Source organism: Apostichopus japonicus, chromosome 6 (genome assembly GCF_037975245.1).
Source record: "Apostichopus japonicus isolate 1M-3 chromosome 6, ASM3797524v1, whole genome shotgun sequence".
In the NCBI taxonomy this organism is placed as follows: Eukaryota; Metazoa; Echinodermata; class Holothuroidea; order Aspidochirotida; family Stichopodidae; genus Apostichopus; species Apostichopus japonicus.
This window is the reverse complement of record NC_092566.1, coordinates 11,447,124-11,468,190: the sequence shown is the minus strand read 5'-3', so window position 1 is coordinate 11,468,190 and position 21,067 is coordinate 11,447,124. Positions and strand designations below refer to the sequence as shown.

At 37.7% G+C, this 21,067-nt stretch overlaps 1 protein-coding gene across 2 annotated transcripts in view; it reads left to right on the top strand.

Moving 5' to 3' along the window:
* Positions 1-784: 784 nt before the first annotated feature.
* LOC139968988 (tolloid-like protein 1) overlaps positions 785-21,067 on the top strand; it is a 56,368-nt gene continuing 36,085 nt past the window's right edge. The window contains exons 1-2 of one of the 2 annotated variants that reach the window (XM_071973645.1): positions 785-1,879; positions 4,864-5,004. In XM_071973645.1, coding sequence (XP_071829746.1) covers positions 1,732-1,879; positions 4,864-5,004 — 289 coding nt within the window. In that variant the 5' untranslated portion in view covers positions 785-1,731. The remainder of the gene's footprint in view (positions 1,880-4,863; positions 5,005-21,067) is intronic. The other variant, XM_071973646.1, reaches the window with a different exon arrangement.

Sequence of the window (21,067 nt, the reverse complement as noted above, 5' to 3'; positions counted from 1 at the left end):
AAAGATAACACGTTCAACTTGTCTTTTTTTCTTCACCCACTTGTGACAAGACCAGTCAATTAGTGCTCACACTTACGAAGTACAATTGAATTCAATTAACTAATTAAGCCAGGGAGGTGTGAAGAGCTCGGTTGGACATGCCTATCCACATGTAATCCGATCCAATGACATATTCAAGTGGTTTCCCTGGAAGGAGACTGCGGTCAATACAAGGAAACTATAGTATAATGAATTGCCAAGATGCAATGAGCTCTTTGTAAATCGTATTTGTAGAAGAGTTGCCTTTTAGACTCACGGAACGCCGATACTTGATAGTTCAGTTTTTACTGGAATTACCTAACACGGTCCCGTTTAATTTTGACAAAGTTAATCAGCAGGTGTCCTTGTAACTTAATGGACAACCCCCCCCCCCTGACGCTTCTCTTCTTCATGCACATCATGGGGTGAGAAAAATCCAAAAATATGTTTTGAAAGTTCAAGCAATTTGTTTAACACCATGGTTAATATAAGGGGGCAATTCTGATAACCTTATATATACATGGGTCTTAACCATAACATTTTAGGTCTTGTTTAGGACTATATAGGATTATACTTAATTATTTGATCTCTTTACCAAACGACAACTCGATTAGAGTTCATCAGTTCAAGCAATAACTTCCTGTTTCCGACCCAGAAACCAAGCAATCCGTCGACGTTATCACATATAAAGTGCTGAAATCTCCTTTTTTCCTTCTTTGCACTGGGAGCCTTATATACTTTTCATATTCGTGTGTGGTGCGTTATTCGTATATACAATCGTAACAGCTCATTAAGCCGTTTATTCTCTGCAAGACCTTATATAATGATCACACAACAATGGATGACTAACCACATCCCACCTTTACCAAGTTTGGTCATTATCTCAGGATACTCCAGGGATTTATATAGTGTATTCTGCCCACATATGTTTTAGTCAATAGGCCTACGGTTACACATTATAACCACACCGTGAGCAGAAATTATCGCACACCTCATGTTAAACCATAGATTATCTATTTTTGCAAGGGCTTTCGACCTGTAAAGGATTTTCTACACAAATCTCAAACCCCCAAAATCTGGAATTTTGTGTGCTTGCGTTTGTACTGTGTCTGCCATGTAGCTTGGGATAGCTGGACCTTCAATGACTGTCGGTACAATAACCGTTTGATAGGCTGCCGCTTCCGCTATTGTCTCGTTAACACTAAATCACGACTGCTAAGAACTCCTTTCGGTTAATTAAATACTCAGAGAACTTCATATTCAGTACTGCCAATGTGTTTATATTAAAGGATAAATATCTTAGTAGCAGCTAAATAAGCAATTGTATAGCAGGCGTAGAAAACATCGATCATACAAAACAAAACAAATTTAGGACATGAATGTTGAACTCGGTTGCACACTGGTATAGAACAAGTATTACAAGTATTTCCATACGTAACAAAATCAACATTCCTTCACGTCGGAAAGCCCGTTGCTACGGTCGCTAAGCAAACCCACCTGCCAGTTGTAGACACCTGAGGCGAAGCAGAACTCAAGTCGATTGTACCGCCCAAAGGAGAGACTAGTACGCCATCCTGATAATATAGCATTCTGTCACCCTACTCATCTACATGTGGCAGGTTCAATCCTGTAGGTTTATTACGCTCGTTATCATCGTATGCAAGGGTTTAGTTGAACTTTGCTACGCTGGGAGGAACGGACTCACAACTCGTTATGGATTATCGTAGGATACTTTCGTCAGTTTTTCTCTTCGTTTTGTCGATATTTGTTTGTCCAGAGACAGTTCAAACATTCGATCAAGGCTACGTGCATAGTATATATGCGTCGGAAATAGAAAACCTAGCGTCAGCTTGCAACGCAGGTAAGGTTGAATTTTATTATCCCCGTGATAGCTTGTAATTTGTATTCTTCTGGGTCAAAAGAACATGACTAGAAAAGTTCTCGGAACATGGAACAAAAGAAGATAGGAAAATAAATGTTTATGGGACGTGCAACTTTAAACTAAGACTTCAATTGTGATTTATCTTCAAACTGTAACATTTTGCCATTTATTAAAACTTGTAACTCATACGCCTGTAGTGATTTCGAAAACAGAAGAGAAGGGTACAAGTTGAAAGTCAGTAGACTACAAATTGTTGGGTCCTAAATCTTAAGATCAGAGATAAATCATTAATGATTCAATCGTAATGATGCTAGGTTGGGTCGATTGATTCTCTTTATGAAACACGGTACCGTATGAAAAGACGTGAAGTTGAAAACGTTAATTTGTTCGTAAACCATTCAATGTTGCAAGTGTAGCTTTTATCTTTCTTTTATTCACCCTGTTTGCGCCTGCGTTGCGTGCGCACATTCAATATAGGACTCGACTACATAACCAAGTATACCGATAGGCTAGTATTTGTAAGTTGCGTCGCAACCTTTGATCGCAATTAACTCATCTTAGATCTGTAGCGTAGCCTAGCCGCTGGCTAGCGAGGTAGTGTTAGTAATACGGACGACAGTACTAATTATCAGAGTACGCTAAAATGATTCCACCTGGGGACTTTCAAGTCACATTGCCATATAGTGTCACTTCGGTGAATTTTCACCATAATCGACAAAATCATTTGTGTTATACTTTGGCCTGTAGCAGTTTGCATATGAGGTTTGTGTAACCTATCGAGTTCTCCATTTGCAACGTGCAACCTTAGGTGGAATAGGCTAACGCAGCAGTGCTAACTGTCTATAGGCAATTGTTACAGTTATACTTTTATGTATACATCTTTGGAAGTTCTTAATTGTAATTGTTAACATATTTGTGAATCTTGCAGAGTGACATAGGGCCTAGGTTTTAACTTACTAATACTAGTACTGACAGTTTACAAGCACTACAGGAGGCAGTTTACTTGCATAGCCTTGGCTTCAGTGCCGCTCTTAAAAGGATTGTCTGGTGGCCCAAAGAAGTTACCTTAAAAAATAGTAAATAATTTTCCAAACATGTTGTCAAAGTATGAGAACGCTAATGTTGCGTTTGACAGAGAAACGATTTTTTAATCGTTATGGATAGACATTTCAAATATGATTTGAACAGTACAATACGTGACGTCAGCTCTGCCATAGCAGATTGTGTCATAACCCACCCTCTGCACAGTACCTATACGGTAATCACAAAAAAAAACGCGTTTGTATACAGATAAATTTCTTCCTTAATTTCCGGTGAAATTTCTTAGAAATTAGATATGATTTAAAAAACTCCTTAAGCTGCCATATATGTAGTAGATCGGTGGTTTCGTGGTCTTTGTGTAACACAAGATAATTTTTAACAGCAGACTCTTCGTTGTTTATGCATTGCGATATCCAGCTCCAGCGCGAAGAATGTTCGCGTGTATAGGCTACTCTAACGTTTACAATCGGAGAGTTCTGCGAAGCCCTTATAAGCTTCTCGGTGCTACATTCTGCTCTTTCGGTGTCTGTTTTTACCTCCATGGTGTAACTAATACTTTTCAAGTTTCATTTTACTGTTTATTTGATCTGTGAATTTTATTTCAGCGATTTTGAAGAACAGTTTATGAACTGTGGTTTGAGTGTGAGTGCAACGCTATACATGTACACCAACTGGGCATCGTAGGATATACGTTCGCGAGTATGTACGTTATATATATTAGGCAATCCAATGTGCTTACACGTGAGTTTATTTGCTGCGGAAATGGGAGTGCTAACTTCAAGTCGCCTGTTTTGCCTATTTGCAAGCACTACGTCAATCACCATATTGAAGCGTTCGAACAAACGGTACTTTTGGTGAGAAACTGGTGAATTTGAAAACCAGATTTCTACAAGAAGAAAATGTCGACTGGGGACAATTTTTACATGGTTTGAAAGAGAAAAATAATAATTACAAGGACAATGTATCAAATTCTTCCACCAGACAATTCCTTTAACCCTCCCCACCCCCTGCCCACCCACCTTGGTACACCCACTGGCCAGTTGTAATTCTAAAGAATCTTTTTCATTGTAGAGCAGGCCTAGACCTGCTTAGACCATGGAGCTGAAACATTCTATATAACTTAGCAAATATTGTGGATGCATAAGTATGAAAGTGTTGTGTGTCATTGTACAAGAAATTCATGTCAGTTTTGAAGATAATGTAAAGGAGTGAGATGCCAACAAAGCTTTGGCATATATCCTTTAGAAAACAGAAAGCTCGAATTTACTTTATACTTTGATATGACATTTTAATGTGCATTTATACCATATATGTTTACGTATATGTATATACATATTATTATTAATTATTTAATGTACCGGTATGCGTTTAGACAAATGATATATGTCTAGTTCTAATATTGATAGACACATCATATAGCTTTGAAATGCTTCTTGAACAGGTTACATGATACATCGTTTTGTTTTATTACTCTGTCACGACCAATACTTTGGCAGGCCATTTGAAGCAGCTTGAGTTGGTTAATATAAATAAATTTTCTTTGTGATATTTGATGGTCATGTTTCTCTTCAAATAACAAAGTAAGTATCAAACATTCTGATGTTTTCTGATTTGCTTTATTTGCATATGTGCCTAACTTACTGACATGACAAAGGTGTCAAATTAAAGTTATTGATGACTAGCTCATTAAACTTCTCTTCATGGAATAATCTTGACAGGCCTAAAAACTCAGACGTTTCACTGGCAAAATGCTAGTGGGAAGAAAAGTGATGCATTTTTCTGACAGTAGACATAAAGAACATAAACACTTGGTAAGTATGGGAGTAAACAATCATCCGTCAAATGATTTGCATTATGTCAATACTTGAATTCAAATGTATTTTTGTTCTCGATTGACCTTGTTTCGTTTCATTTCTGTTCAGTTGGTTACATTGGAGATATAGCACTTACGGATGAAGATTATAGGTACTATACCCAAGAATCAGAAAATTTACAAGATGAGAGGCAGTCATCCCAGCTAAAGGGTGACACAGGGGTGGTAACTGAAGCACCAACTCGTGAAGGTAGGTATATATACTGTAATGGTGCAGACACTGACACGTTGATGTAGATTTCACATGTATGCTAACTGTTTTATCATGTCATCATATTTTGAAGGTTCATACTGATTGTTCGATCAGTAGCTTTTTCTGGAATTTCAGATCCCATCTTGAACGATGCATCAAAGTGTTTCCTTCTCGGTCCCAAAACTCATGAATGTGATATATACAGAGAAGTGATAAACCGTTCACATTTAAGTCTTTTATAAAGCACAATGAGTTTACTAAGCAGCAAGAGCTGCATTTTATAATTTCCTTAACAGAAAGCTCTGATATAGCTGTGGAAAACTCTCTTGAATAGTTTTGATACAGTTGGGATTTCTTCATTCGTAGAAACTATGCTTTATTGGTGGGACACTTAAAACAGTACCTAGCAATTAGTTGGTAGTAAACAATACTTTCAGATTATGTGTGAAATTTCTCGAATTTTGTTTGTAGCATTTTTAGGCCATACTTTGTGATATGATACTTTGCTAGTTTGTCAAATGACATCAGGATCAAAACAGCACTGAAATTTCAGGTATGTTCATGGTTTGTTGTCATGGAAATGCACCCTAAACACTGTTAATGGGAGACCTAGTAAATCTTGAGGCTGAGATTGGCTGAGAATGGCTTTACATATTATTATAATTATGTAAACATGTGGATGTTGAAAGTACAAACATCTAGATATATACTATTGGTTGTCAGTTGACAAAATGAATATAACAATGTCTTTACTATTTCCACTTGTAGCATCAAAAAGTCTCTTTTTACCTCAGTTCTTCCCTGATCGTATTAACTTTCACAATGGCATTGTAAATTATAGACCAATGTAAAGTTGTCAAATATGAATGTCTTGGAATTAATTTTAACGTGATTTGAGTCGTAGAATAAACTTCCTAGGTTCTCAACCTTCTGCCATCCATGGACCTTATAAGGTAGGTCAACAAATCTTGAATAACATAAGCTGGAGTATCACCAATGATCTCAGTCCTGTGGTCAGGAAAATTTTCAGTTTTCTCTGCCAGAGCAGGCAATCTCTTGCTTATTCTGAGTGTCTTCACAGCGTATGTTATACAGTGGCGGATCCAGGATTTCGCCGAAGGGGGGGCCCAGATGGGAAATGCCTAATCGTCATCCTGGGGGAGGGGTCTAAGGGGAGTGGGTGCCCCCCTCCCCTTTGGGAAAATTTCACAAAATATGGAGGTCCTCGGTGCAATCTGGTGCTACTTTTCGTGAAAGTTTGGAGTAAAATTTATTTCCAATAAATCATGTATTCATGGTTTGCCGGGCATATATTTGCAATTTCGAGCAATGAGCTGGGATTTAAGTCTTTGGGGAGTAGGTGGTGATGCAAACTACTTTTTACCAGGCTACTCCAGGCCATTTCATCTTGGATGCCCCCTTCCAGATGGAGACTATTGATGCAGTCAGAGTGCCCCTCTCACCTTCACTTTATCAGAATGATGGTGTACTCTTTTTGCAAATTTATTTACAAAAAATTACACGCACAGTGGCGTAGCTAGGATATTTTGAGTGGGGGGCCATGGGGGGCTGTTCTTTCTTGTGGGGGGGGCGGAGTTTACTATCTAAGCGGAGCGCCACCTTGGTTGGCGCGGAGCGTACAGAGAAAATTTGAGATTTCAGCACCCCCCAGATCGCAGGAGATGGCACCTGTGAGGCAAAATAGCAACCAAAAAGATGTGCAACTTTGGTGACAGAAATGCAAAAAAAGTTTTTTCTCTTTCATGCTGACTGGCCTTGCCAACTCAGCCAGACTTTTAACTTGAGGGAAGTTGGCATCATTTGTCGTTTCAAGCTGTCAAGGCCTTTCTCCCAACTCAAACCCCTGTGGGCTACCGGTATATTTGCAGGATATGCCCACATGTGGACTTAAATAGCATTAGAGGAAGGGTGTGGAAGACTAACACGCATCGATGTTTCGGTAATGGTCCACATTGATGGCTCGGTGCTTATTAGGCCATTTATTGGGTTTCTTGAGGCAGCTGTCATCAGAATCTGGCTTTTTGTGCCAATCGATGACCGATAACATGTATTGGTATGTAAATTTCTTCTTCATATATCTAGCAACCCTCTAAAAACAAATGAGTGGATTGCATTCCATTGGAGTGATCACTCGGCGCACTTCAAATTAAGAGTAAAATTTAACTCTATTGGAGTTAACCCTCACTCCTAATATGAGTGAATATAACTCTATTAGGAGTTAAGATTTACTCCAATGGAGTGGAAATTCACTCTTATACCGGAATGTGCTCAGTGATCACTCCCATGGAGTGAAATTCACCTATGTTTTTATCAGTACAGTACAGTGCATATCATCATAGACGTACGTACGTACGTACTACGTACGTTCGTATATCAGACGTACTCGATACCCACGATACGATACGGTCCTGGAGAAACTATTTCCACTCATCATTTTTTAAGGCGATACAGTAGTGAGTATTGAACAGGCCCAGCCGCATGTTTGCAGGAAATTCAGAATTCCCAATATTTTATATCTCTACCAGTAATGAAAATCATGTTTCGACAGTTTCGTGGACATAAAAAGTAGTTTTGTGGAATATTCAATGACATATCAGGGGCGGATGCAGGATTTGTGACAGGGGGGGGGGGGTCTGACTGGTCCAGCCGCGCCTGAACGTAAGACTATCTAAGCGGAGCGCCATCATCGGTTGGCGGGAAGCGTACAAGAAAATTTTTGGCTTTACAAACCCCCCAGATGGCCGGAAACGGCACTTCCCGAGTATTCTAAGCAGCATGTACCTAGCCTGAAAATATGGATCTCATGTCTGCAATTTCAGGCCCCCCGTAGCTACGCCACTGATCACGCATGGGGCACTTTCCCTCGAACGCGGTAAAAAAAAAAAAAAAAAAAAAAATCAGGATTTTCAAAAAGGGGGGGCCCGGGCCCCCCGGGCCCACCGGGCCCCCCCTGGATCCGCCCCTGTTATATGTGCAATGTGAAATGTTGACGGTCATGAATTTGGCTTTTATTGACCCCAGTTTTTCTGTGGACCCCTTTCCCCTTCTCAAACTCCCCAATGGTTGCTGATTCTTATAAACTTTCATAAAATATTCCCTTGTACCCTTAATAAAATCAACATCCTTGCAGAGTTGAAATTACATTATCTTTGGACTGAATTCATTTGGTGAGAAATGTATGTATGTATGTGTGTGTATATTAGATCCTCCTGCAAGCAGGAACTCGCGAAGAAGCCTCATTGGCTTATCAAAGCCGCAAGCTGACCGAAGTCAGTCTCTCACATTCATATTTAACGTCCATGATTATGAATTGTTAATTATCAACAACTCTGTAACTGGACGACATACATTAATCTGGGAGTGACTCGAACCGGGGACCTTATGATTGAAAGGCACCGGTGTTAACCACTGAGCTAACACTCCGCAATGCTACAAGAGTTTCTTTCTTGGATTGATTGTGATCTAATTTTGAGTAACAACCAGTAGATGTTGGTAACATTACCTTAAAACAAGCAGTTTCAAGCCCCATGGCTCGATCCATTGAGTCAAATATGGTAATAAATCTTTTTAATATTTATTGACAAATCTATAATTTGTCACTTCTCCCTATATAAGTTTAGTTACATAATCTTATTCAAACAATTTGTAGGAATTTGTTAAGCTCTAGTTATACACTGCAGATTTATTCTTACCTTTGTGTTGCTATTTTTAACTGTCCTTAGTGGGTTAGGTGAAAATTGCCAGCACTTTGTCATTATTTGCAAGGTCAAAGTAACTAATGACACCTGTCATACTTCATTTCCCTACCATTTGTCAAAATATGGCTTGTTGTAAATAAAATGACAAATTTATCTCCAACCCTGTACACCCCTCCTTTGTCAGCAGGTGCTTTAAAGTTTGCCAGATAATCTCTCACTTTAACCTCAGTTTATTACAAAAACCATTTTTTAATGGACCCCTGTTAGGACCCAAGCAAAGGGTTACAAAGACACTCACATAGTGACATGGCATCCCTGGTTTTTTTTTGTCTCTTTTTTTATGATGTGATTGAAAATTGTGGACACCAGAAATACAAATGTTATGCTGGTCCTGGTACGAAGCTATGTCAGGCTCAAGGAATAACAGAAAGGAAAAGGAAACAAGATGGAAAGGAAAAAAAGCTTTCCATGCTGAAAGAGAGTGAGACAAATTGGTTAATCCTTGACAAATTACTTGGAAATTACTAGATTATAAGGGTCCCCAATGTCCTTTTTTTTGTAAGCACTGTATGCTTTCCAATTTCACTCAGTCATGCAGAGAAAGTATACAACTTTTGGTATTTAGGATATTCAGTCTGGGACTGTCATAGAACACTTTTTCCTGCTCACTGCCATCGTATATATATATATATATATATATATTTTATATCGATATATATATATAGCAAGGGATTCATATGTCTTTATATTGGAATATATGATTACCACATGTTTTTTTTTTTCTGCATTTTTTGAAAAACATCTTGTGGTGATTGGATTTGTGTCTGGGAGGAAGCAGTCTGCCTTAATAGTGCATTAGACAAATTATTTCTGATGAATGGTTTAAGATTTTGTTTATGTAGTATTACGTAATGTTTGATCAGTAAAATAAGGACAACAATATCGTGACTGTCAATTTTCAAGATCGTGAAACGCAGCGTCTATTATTAGCTACTTTCACTTGTGAGTTACTGAGTAGCTACACTTAGTACGATTTGATTCATCGCAGGAGGCACAAGGAATCAATGCAATGATGGTTGATAGGGTGTGTACATGCATGTGTGTGCTGTGGTGCCTTGGCTTGTAAACACGATGACTCATGGATCTGCCACTTGAGAACGAGGGCAGTGTTGATCCATATGCTCGGGTCAGATTTGCAATGTAATTTTATGCAGATCAGCAGTTCTGTGATTAGAACACCGTGGTTGACTGTGATTTAGAGAAGTTCAGACCCTGATGCCATCAGTGAAAAACTTGCAATGTAAAATCAGTCTAGGTTGACCCACGGTCAGCTTTGACCAGTGATATCAGCATTGACCTTTTAATTCTGTTGTTGTTTATAAATCGCCACAGTAGTAACAGCACTGTACATCAGACGACCCATGGTCCTGTGTGTCTCCTTACAAGTAGTAAACAAAGAATCAAAACGTGAGTGTAATGTAAGTGTGCAAAGATTTACAATTATTTGACCTTGTTTGTAATACTGACCACAAAGAGTGTGGGACCTGTTTCATTAAGTATAAACACTGCATAAGATGTGAAATTAGAAAACATTGCTCACTGTGTAGGCTTAATTGTTTTTCAATATTATGTATTGAGGTCAAGACATGTTTTGGTACACAATCAAGTGAATTTTCTGTTAAATTTAGTTTCACTTGATCTCAGAGCATAAGCCGAAGTATTGACCCAAAGAGTACATCGTCGTGATCGTGTGATTATTTACACGCTTATATTTTGGGATTGTACGTTACCCAAAAAAGGTAACAAAGTTTGCAAGGATACACAGTCAAGGTATCGTTGGCTACAGTCGCACATAATGCTGTGTATAAACAGACTTTAAAAAGACTCAGTAATTTTACATCACAACTGTCAAAGAAGCTGTTCATCAAGTTCTCATTTAAGCCAAGGTAATGCTGTGTCACTATCGTCAGAACACAAGTTAACTCTGGTGTTTAAGCAACCACCGAAGGGTGTGGATTTTGGGATCTGATGTAACTTCCACAATTCCTCCACAGTCAGCTGTAGGCGATTAAATCAGTTCTCTACAGAGAATTAGCACATGAATTGCCATACATAAGAATTGAAAGGAATTATTCCGGTAATTGTTACCATGGAAATGTATATTTGGACAGTTGGCCAACCGACTACTGAGATCCATCTGTGTCACAGTTTGTCGTCTGTACATGACACAAGGAAACATGGATAACCTCGGAACAGCTATAAAAGTTCAGTTTTGTCGCATACAGCTCTATCTTCATGTTGCTCTAGTTTGAGGCTTTTGCTTTCAGGGAGGATGCAACATATGGAGCTGCAATTACCATTTGTACACCTTCTGTTGTGGGTGTATTATGGCCCTGTTAGAATTAGGACAATGTGTGGGTTTTAATGCTGTAAATACATAACAACTGGGTTTGTTTTGAACCCAGGGAAGTCTTTCTTTCAATTACTGTAAAAAGTCTCTGGCTAAAAGGAAATCAGTTTTAGTGTTTATATCTGAGTCTCTGGATCTTTCCCAGACATAACACTTTTTTTGCAATAATTGTGACAATATCAGTGGACTGTTTAGCGGGATGACCACAGGGTAAGGTCAGAGAATAATCGAGCAGTTCAAATTTAGCTTAGTAGTTTAGAAGCCTCTGAACTTTGTCTCCCATAAACTATGTGTTTCATGCGTACAAACCCATTTTGCCCAGTGTTACCCCGGGGATTCGGGTGACCTAGGTATGAGCCAATATATAGGCCACCTGAGGGGTAGAAAGGAACAAAACTCAGAGCAAAATGAATAGTACAGCAACACAATGTCATATGGTATATCAATGTGTATTTACAACCCTTTAATCTAGAACATAATTGTCCTTTACAGCTCTCTGTTATATCATATCAACCTCAGTGCAACATCATGCATTTATTGATAAACAGATAAACCTAATCAACCTACACCTAACACACACTCACGCATAGACCAACAAACATATTCACCAAACTAACTGACATGACCCACACAGCTGCACACAGAAGTGTTAATATTTATTCTAACATCTTAATCCTCTGTGCACCCCTAGACTAGCAACATTTCCCTGCATGAACTAGGGAGCTAGCTTACGACTTATTATTAAAACAAAGGTTTCAATATAGTTGTACCCACACACTACCACTGCACAGGCAGTATACAGCTAATAAGAACAATATCTCTACTTGGTATAGGATTGCCATGGTAACCTAAACAATTCCACCAATCCTGTGCACCCAGACCTCTGTAGGGGGTCTACCCTATGCAGCTTACTGTGTAGCTACTTTAATCAACCCCTCTTCCAATAGAACAATCCATCTAATTAGCCTATGCAGCACAGGTTATACCTGCTAAGTAATTTGACACCATGGAACCACCTCGTTCCTGGGCGTAGCTGCAGTGGCTTCACCATATCAAATAACAATGTACCATACAGGTAACATACAGCTTAAGGCTATATTAAGAACATATAAAACTACTAGCATTGATAAAAAGGTGCACTTCAATATCTTGACATTCCTATTGAATGTTACCATGGATACTAATAAGAATACATCAGTTAGATCCTTTAACTATTAAAGATAAGAGTAATAAGTACAATAAAGTAAAAAGAACATACCTGAGGGGTAGAAAGGAACAAAACTCAGAGCAAAATGAATAGTACAGCAACACAATGTCATATGGTATATCAATGTGCCACTGACAGGTCACTTTCCCCTAACCTCTGAATGGCTGTACCACTATCTGTGAAGGTAACTTAATAAAAATTTATAGGGGCCTCTGTTTTGTTCAAATCATGTTCCTAACACCAGTTTGCATGGCCTTTTGCAATGTGATAACGAATAAATGATTTCCTTGAAGGTTGAAAAGTGGATATGAAATTACTTGTACATGTAATGTCAAGCTATATTGCTTTGAAGGATAGACGGACCCAAATATGGCCTGCATTATCAAGGCAATAGTCAAACTTTATGAACTTTTGTTTGTTTCTTTTGTTTTAAGAAGCTTGGCTAGTTTGCCAATTTTAGCAAGTCTATCAGTACTGTAATTATTCATAATTATGTAATATTCAATTATTCATAATAAGGTAACTATCATCTTGGAGATGAGTTATTCCTCCAAACAGTTAAGATAGACCTTGCCCTAGATACCCTGATATCCTAGTTTACAAAAGTCCTTTCTTCTGGGGGCAGTCATTGTGATGTCATAAATACCAATGCGGCAGCGATCATTCGTATCTTATATCCTTGTGATGAACAATTCTCCCAAACAGCTAAGGAAAACGTGTAAAATTTGTGCCTGGGGCTGTCACTATGATGTCATAGCACTTGTCAAGTGGTATTATCTGCAAGCTTTCACTTTCTCTGTTCCTATTTTCAAGAATGTTGACATTGAAGACTAATGTCATTACTATAGGCCTTAGTATAAAGAACGTCCAATAGTTTAGATGCAGCATTTCTAAACCATCTCCATTATAGTAAAGTTAACATATAGTGAAAGTAAAGAAAAAAGTTTAATAAGTAAAGCCCATTTGGCTTAAAGGCATTGAAGACTCGCCCCAAACAATGTGCCCGCCCCCCTCTGAAAAAGTTCACTTTCCGTTGAAGTGAAGTTTTTTTTCTAGTCGCTACAAAATGCAGACAGTAATGAAACGTGATACCTTGTTATCTTTAGCTGGACCTGAGATGTCCATCGCTGCTATGTACACTGTGTTGTGGGTATTGACCGCAGCTGTAATTACTGACTGTACACATGATTGAGACTCAAATGCAGCACTTTTAATATGTCATGAAATGTAGTTTGCATTACCTACGTCCCAGTTTAAAAAAAAAAAATTTTGTTTACCATTCAACCCTCAAACTTACATTGACTGTGTGTGACATCATCATTGACATGTGATGAACACCAGTGAGTGAAGCAACATATCATCATGAACAATGATGTTACAGTTTGTTCAATAAATATTTAAAACAAAGTATTTTTGTTTAGTTGAAGAAAGTTCAAATTTGTCTGGAATGGGCAGACCTGCCAGGAAGTTGGTCAGACCTCCTTGTTTTGTGTGTAATAGGGACATATTTGAAGATCATATTAACCCTTATAATTTCTTGCAGGGTGGGTTACCTCTACCAAACGTTGTGACATCATAACCATTCACCTACTATTTCTAAAGGTGATTTGTGTTTGTTCCCAAAAACATCCTTCAAAAATGTCAGTGGTGAAGTTTGATGGAAAAGCCATAAACAGAAAACTTTAGGTACTAGGATGGATTTATGACTTTAAACATTTTGAAACCCCAAGAGATTTCACCTGTTGACAATTCAGTAACCTGTATAAATCAACCAGACCATCTATTATCTATAGAGTTTTATTGTACTAGTATATGACACAGCTGACTATTTCAGTGGATATATGAACTGTGGGCTGCATAATAATATGTGTGCCTGATATATATCCGGCCTCCAGTGGTCACTTAGTGTATATAAGTATGATAACATACAGACTTTGGTGGTACATTGCAGGACACTGCATTAGCACTTCCCCCTGGGTGTAACATAAAAAACTGAAAGGTCATACATCTTACCTTCAGTTTTCAGTGTTACAATGTATACAACTTGAACTTGGTAATTGCTTAAGGTTTGGACCTTCCAAACAGTTTATGGACATTGGGGACTAGGCTCTCAGCTAGTTTGGAAGGGGTGGGAGTGGGGGGGGAGGTGGTATAGAGGGGGATGGCACTTGTGAGCTTATTGGATCAGTAGATGGGAAGAGACAGTAAAGATGAGGTGTAGATCGATCGGTTGGTCGAATGAGCTTGAGGTTACGACCCTCTACTACTGTACTACTACTACTACTACTATTTCTAGACATTTGGGATTGTTGAATAAGATAGAGACTATACACTCTCAGCTAGTTCGAGGGGGGGGGGGAAGGGGGGGATATCGTTAGAGGTAGTAATACTGACCTTTAACTGTAGTTCTGTAATGGTAGCATATTTTTTACTCCATTGGAGCATGTTAATTCTTGTGTGGTTTAATGCTTATTCATATGGCATGCCATAATTTTCAGATCACTGGGTAGTGACATAATTATATCAATTGATACTCCCCAAGCGGAGAATGTTTAGTTCATGCTCTACAACAAGTTTATGTTAGCCTGTAAATGGCCAGCTACTTGATTACAATCTTCACATTTGTAAGCTGTAACTCAAAATTTGTGAGGTATTTACACCCTTCTTTATAACCTTGCTGAGGGACAATTTCTCGATCGGTGATCGATTTGAAATATTTTATTTGGGGGTCATAATTAGTAGGGTTGATATTATTGCAGACTATAAATTTTTTTGACTTTTTAAGTATAAATCAATACTTAGGAAGTTCATTTTGAAACCATACCTATAAGCACAGACCACATACCCCCCTCCCCCCCATCCCTGCCTCTACCAGCACTCGATCCTCTCTTCTGATACTATAATATGAGGGTGTTTGTGTTGTATGTTGCCTAAACCTGAAAGGTCATAAATGCTATGGTAGGCTACAAATCTGTGCTGTGACCAGATGATCTAGGCCGACAGGATGGGTATCAGGTTATTCAGGTTTATAGTATAACACATTTACAACTTTCCAGACCAATTTTCTTTCATAAAATAAAAAGCAGAAATCCATGTGAAACTAAAAAAAAAAGAAGATATATACCCACAGATATGAGATCTGATAGGTTGAGTCTTCCAGAGCAATGCTATGGTCATGGTATGAATCATTTTTGACATTCTGATCAAAACATCAGTTTTTCAGCCTCCTTGACCTACTTTATAAATTGATTTTGATATAGTTTGAAATTTGTATGCTTCTACTTTTAAACTCTCTGGAATGCTCATAAAATTGATTGAATTGTTTTTTTTTTTCTCTTTCTTTGCATGTTTTAAACAAAGTTCTGGAAAGGAATGTAAATCTACTGTTTTTTTTTCATAAAGCAGGGAAAGTGTTTATTTACATCATATGTCTTAAAAAGTGGATCCCCACATGGAAGTAAAAACGGAGAGGATAATAAACGAGAACTGAGAAAGTAAAGTGTGAAAAAAGGAAGAAGTTTAACAAATATTGTGAGACCATATATATAGCCATATATTGTGAGACCATATATATATAGCCATATATATAAATAGCCATATATATATTAATAGTCATAAATAGCCATATAAATAACCATATATATATAAATAATCATATATATATATAGCAATATATAGCCATATATTGTGAGATCATAGCCTTGAAGTTTTCAATTAAATGGAATAAAAAATTGATTGGCGCAAAGGGCTAGATAATCAAAATCTCACTGGACCTTAGTTGGTAAGAAATAATACAAAATAATTATTAAGTACTAGAGTATTAGCATTTAGGTGATTAAATGTAGGCCTAGCATTTGTGTCTGTATCACTCTGACACAGGTGTAATCCTCAGAGGAATTGACTCAGGCTTATTTTATTTATTTTTTATTTGACTTGACTTGAAAATGTGTCTCATTTGATTTGTCTTGGGCTAACTAACGACTGTGACTTGTGACTAGTCCACAGTTGACTTGACATAAGACTTGCTATGCAAAAGAATGGCTCATTGCAATACTGCACCTTGTGAATATGATTTGTGAAAAGAATCATGAATTGTGGTATTTATAAATTACTTGCTCATAAATGTGCAAATGGTGCAAAACTGAGCTGTCTGAATTTGATGTAGTTTCAAATTTGATCGTTTATTCGTTAGGTTTGGTAAATTTGAGATAAATTGGCAAGCCAATAAAAAGGAAAGGAAAAAGGGCTTTTAAGTCGAAATCATCTTTGTAGAGTTTAGATATGTCTACGCCAATGCATGCATGATGTGTCGTAAGAGGTATTCTTTGGAATACCATACCTGGCATAACATAGCAAGATACTAGCATAAATAGATGAAATTGTTATCATTCCAATGCAGATTTAAAGATTTAGAGAAGCATACCAATAATATTTGTACATTTTTATTTTTCGGTGATTGACCTTGAAGTTACTATAAAGCAAAATTCAAACACATTATTTTTTGAGACTCCACAAGGTTGATATGGTATTTACAACCATGACAATGGGATCTTTCCATTACAATTTTTTTTGCAATATTGCACAAAACACACCTTTTCCTCTGTGTTTGTATAGGGATCCTATGAGTATGGCATGGCTTACATATATATCCTAGTGGTGGATATTAGTAGTTTAGTACATGTACTATGACATTGAAGGAGATCAAGAGGGCAGATATTGGATTAAGGATCAGACAAAGCTCTACTGGTGAAGTACCCTGATATCCAAACACCTGCTTCTTCACTAAGTCTATTCAGCCATGGTTGATACAGGAAGATCCATCTCAGCTTTCAGCTACTCCATCACACCTGTGGAATCCATTCACTAACTTTCTAAAGGACATTGGTTCTACTCATCTCTTTTGCTTTCTGGTATGCCAGCTTTTTTTTTTTTTTTGGTCTTCATACCTTGATCTTGCTTCAAAAGGGGACTTTAGACCCTTGTAAAAACAAACATATTTGTTGACAGAACCTCCTTGGGTTAGTTCCTGCTTCTAGTCGGACACCTGTGGTCTCGGATGAGATTTCTAGCTAGTACCCGATAATAACCCAATTTTTTTGGGGGAAAAGATGTTTCCTTTGGATACCTGAAGTTGAGTTAATTTGTTTGAAAGTTTGGCAAATTTACAAAGCACCTGGCCGGAGGCTAAGAGGAATTGTAGGTACTCTGGGTAATTGGTATTCCTCTTCTCAGTAAGTGGTGTGGTTGCTATCTTTAAGCTTGGCATGACTCAGATATTGTTTTCATCAGTTTCGTTGTCACTGAGTATACCTCCATATCAACAGAATCCAAGTTATGTTTGGCATTGACAAAAAGAATTTTATCTTATATGTTTTCAACATCAAATTTTGAAGAAGTTTTGGAAAAAAGCAGAGGTCGGTAGTGGGAAAGGGGGAAGTGTTGTGGGATTAGTAGGAAGGGGTAGGAGAGTATGGCAAGCCGTTTTAACATTTACCTCGCAATTAGACTTAAGTCGAATACATTTCACTTAAGTGGAATACATTCTACTTAAGTGAAATGGAATTCCACTTAAGTGAAATGTATTCCACTTAAGTGGAATTCAATTTCACTTAAGTGGAATTCAATTTCACTTAAGTAGAAATGGACATTTCTATTTCACTTAAGTGGAAATGAATTCCACTTAAGTGGAATTGCATTCCACTTAAGTGGAATTGTATTTCACTTAAGTGGAATACATTTCCACTTAAGTGGAATTGTATTCCACTTAAGCTAAATAGCCCATCTATTTCACTTAAGTGGAATACAATTCCACTTAAGTGGAATGCATTTCCACTTAAGTGAAATACAATTCCACTTAAGTGGAATGCATTTCCACTTAAGTGGAATTGTATTCCACTTAAGTGGAATACAATTTCACTTAAGTGGAATAACATCTTTTGGGCGTCAATTTCACTTAAGTGGAATTCTATTCTGCTTATGTGCTTATGCTATATGTGGCTTACATATAAATACAATTTAGGGTAATGTTCGTCGTAACGCATTCAATTGCTCATCACATATGATGATTTAGTCGATCCTCGTTGCACGTGTACATCATGGCTACGGCTAATCATTCACATCTAACATTGCTGGAATGCGATCAAATAATTGTTGTTGTTAGAGACACAATTCGAAGTGTTGTTTCCTCACTTGCACAGGGGAACAATCAGTATGATGCACAACAGAGGCGACTTACATCTTGTTTAAGTAACATAGGCAGAATTCGTAACTTTTTAGATAGTGAAACTTTTGACGAAATAAAAGATTCCATCCAAAACCCCAGATCCACAAAAAGTAAAACGTTTTCTTGACCTTGTCAATGCGTTTTCGGCTGTAGCTCCAACCACTTATAATGTATTTGCCATGGCTTTATTTTGGTAATGGTATTCGTCAGGTACCAGGTCAGGTACGTACGTACACACCTTGCACGGATGTTAAGTGCTAGCTGGATCCCGATGGACAGCCGATATTCATTGTGCACATATCGACACCACGTACGTACGTACACGTATCGCGGCAAGTTGTTTATAATTGCGCGCAAAGGCATGGGCAAAGTTTGGCGGTAAATGTACTAGCCAATCACATTCCACTTAAGTGGAATAGACTAGCCAATCACATTCCACTTAAGTGAAATAGACTATCCAATCACATTTCACTTAAGTGGAATGCATTTCCACTTAAGTGGAATTGTATTCCACTTAAGTGAAATAGACAGGACATTCCACTTAAGTGGAATTGTATTCCACTTAAGTAGAATACAATTCCACTTAAGTGAAATGCATTTCCACTTAAGTGGAATACAATTCCACAATTAAGTGAAATAGAATTTAGCTTAAGTAAAATGCAGTGACAAGTTGATGAATTCAGCTTAAGTAAAATACAATTAAGCTTAAGTGGAATGGTATTCCACTTAAGTGAAATAGAATTCCACTTAAGTTAAATAGTATTCTGCTTAAGTGAAATTGAATTCCACTTAAGTGAAATGTATTCGACTTAAGTCGAATTGCGAGGTAAATGTTAAAACGGCTTGCCATAGGAGAGTTAACTAAGGCACCCTTTGAGAGGGAAACATCCAAGGAAGAAAAGAAAAGGAAAGTCAGGAAAGCAAATAAAATCAAAACTACAGTATGAAATGGTTTGCGAAAGGTGATGAGGGCAGTATTAAAGAACTTAACATGCATAGATTCCGGATGTGTGACCTGATTAATTCACTTTGGCTTTGGATTTGAGTACAACTTTTCTGCATTCTGATGTATTGGACGAACCTAACCGTAAAAGTAGTTACAGAATTTGTGATCCGCATTATAGTCATCGCTGACTTGGCAATCCGAGTTCCCTCTCACAATTTTGCAAGGTTGGTAAGAGCGACTCCATAGTTTTCCGTTTCCGCGGAAACCAAAATGGAAGGACCACCTTTGTTAACATTTTTTTAATAAAGAAAACAGCAGCATGCTTTAAAACCCCACGTCTGAAGTGAGTACTCCAAAACTGTTGTGCTGGTGTGGCCTTTGAGTAAATGCTTTGGCTAGTAAAATTACAAGACACAGAGTAATCTACAACAATTGTCTGCAAACCATTGACCTGAGACTATAATGTAGAAACTGTCTAACCCACAAAGCAATCAAAATATTTTCTGTACATTTTAGTTAATTTACACGTGAAATTGTATATTCAACTCATATTACTGGTATAATCTGCTGGATAGGACCAATATGACCCCCCCCCCCTGTTCATTTTAGGTGCAGTGGCTTCATGAAGAACTGCATTTACAAAGGAATGGTTAGACATCACATGAAATTGCAGTACTTCTCAGAATTTTACCTGGAGCATTAATCCATACATTCCAGAGTTTCAAAAATCTTTAAAATAGAAATTACGACAGCATATTTAACACAAAAGTTCTGCAGATGAAGCTCAACCCTTACAAGTGTTTAAAATTTTGCCTGTTTTTTTTTCCTCAGTTTTTGTCATTTACAGTCGCTCCTTGCCCTGCAAACGCAGTTTTCAGGAGGATTTAGTTCAATCGTTTTAAGCGTTTAGCCATACCATACATTTAAAATCTCATATTTGAGGTCAATGTACACAGTGGACATTATATTTTAATGTATATTTAATCGTGTGTTTTATTTCCATGAACGTAAATTTAATCACTAGCTAAATTCATAAAAATAATGTGGAATTCATTATGAAGGAAACCAGAATTGAAATGACAGAAGCTTAGTCGCCAAAACGCCGACAGTTGCAATTGAACTAGTAATAAATACTAAGTTCATTGATAGTAACTTGACATTACTTTTATAATGAGGGTTATCCTCAAAAGCTATAATCATGCAGTTTTATGTTAAAAACATTGAAGACTCGCCCTGAACCATGTGTCGCCCTCTGAAAAAAGCTAACTTTCTGTTGTTTGCAAGTGAAATGTTCTTCTTGTCGCTATAAAATGCAGACAGTTATGAAACATGATACCTTGTTATCTTTATCTGGACCTGAGATGTCCATCGCGGCTATGTACACTGTGTCGTGGGTATTGACTGTAACTGCATGTATTGACTGTACACTAGTGTCTAATTACCAACGGTAGCAAGCTGTGTGTATTTTCTGGGATCGATGGTGGTGTCTAACACTTCTGTTACACCTCATTCGAAACTAGGTCAGATTACGGGCATCAGACGTTTCTTTTTGCGC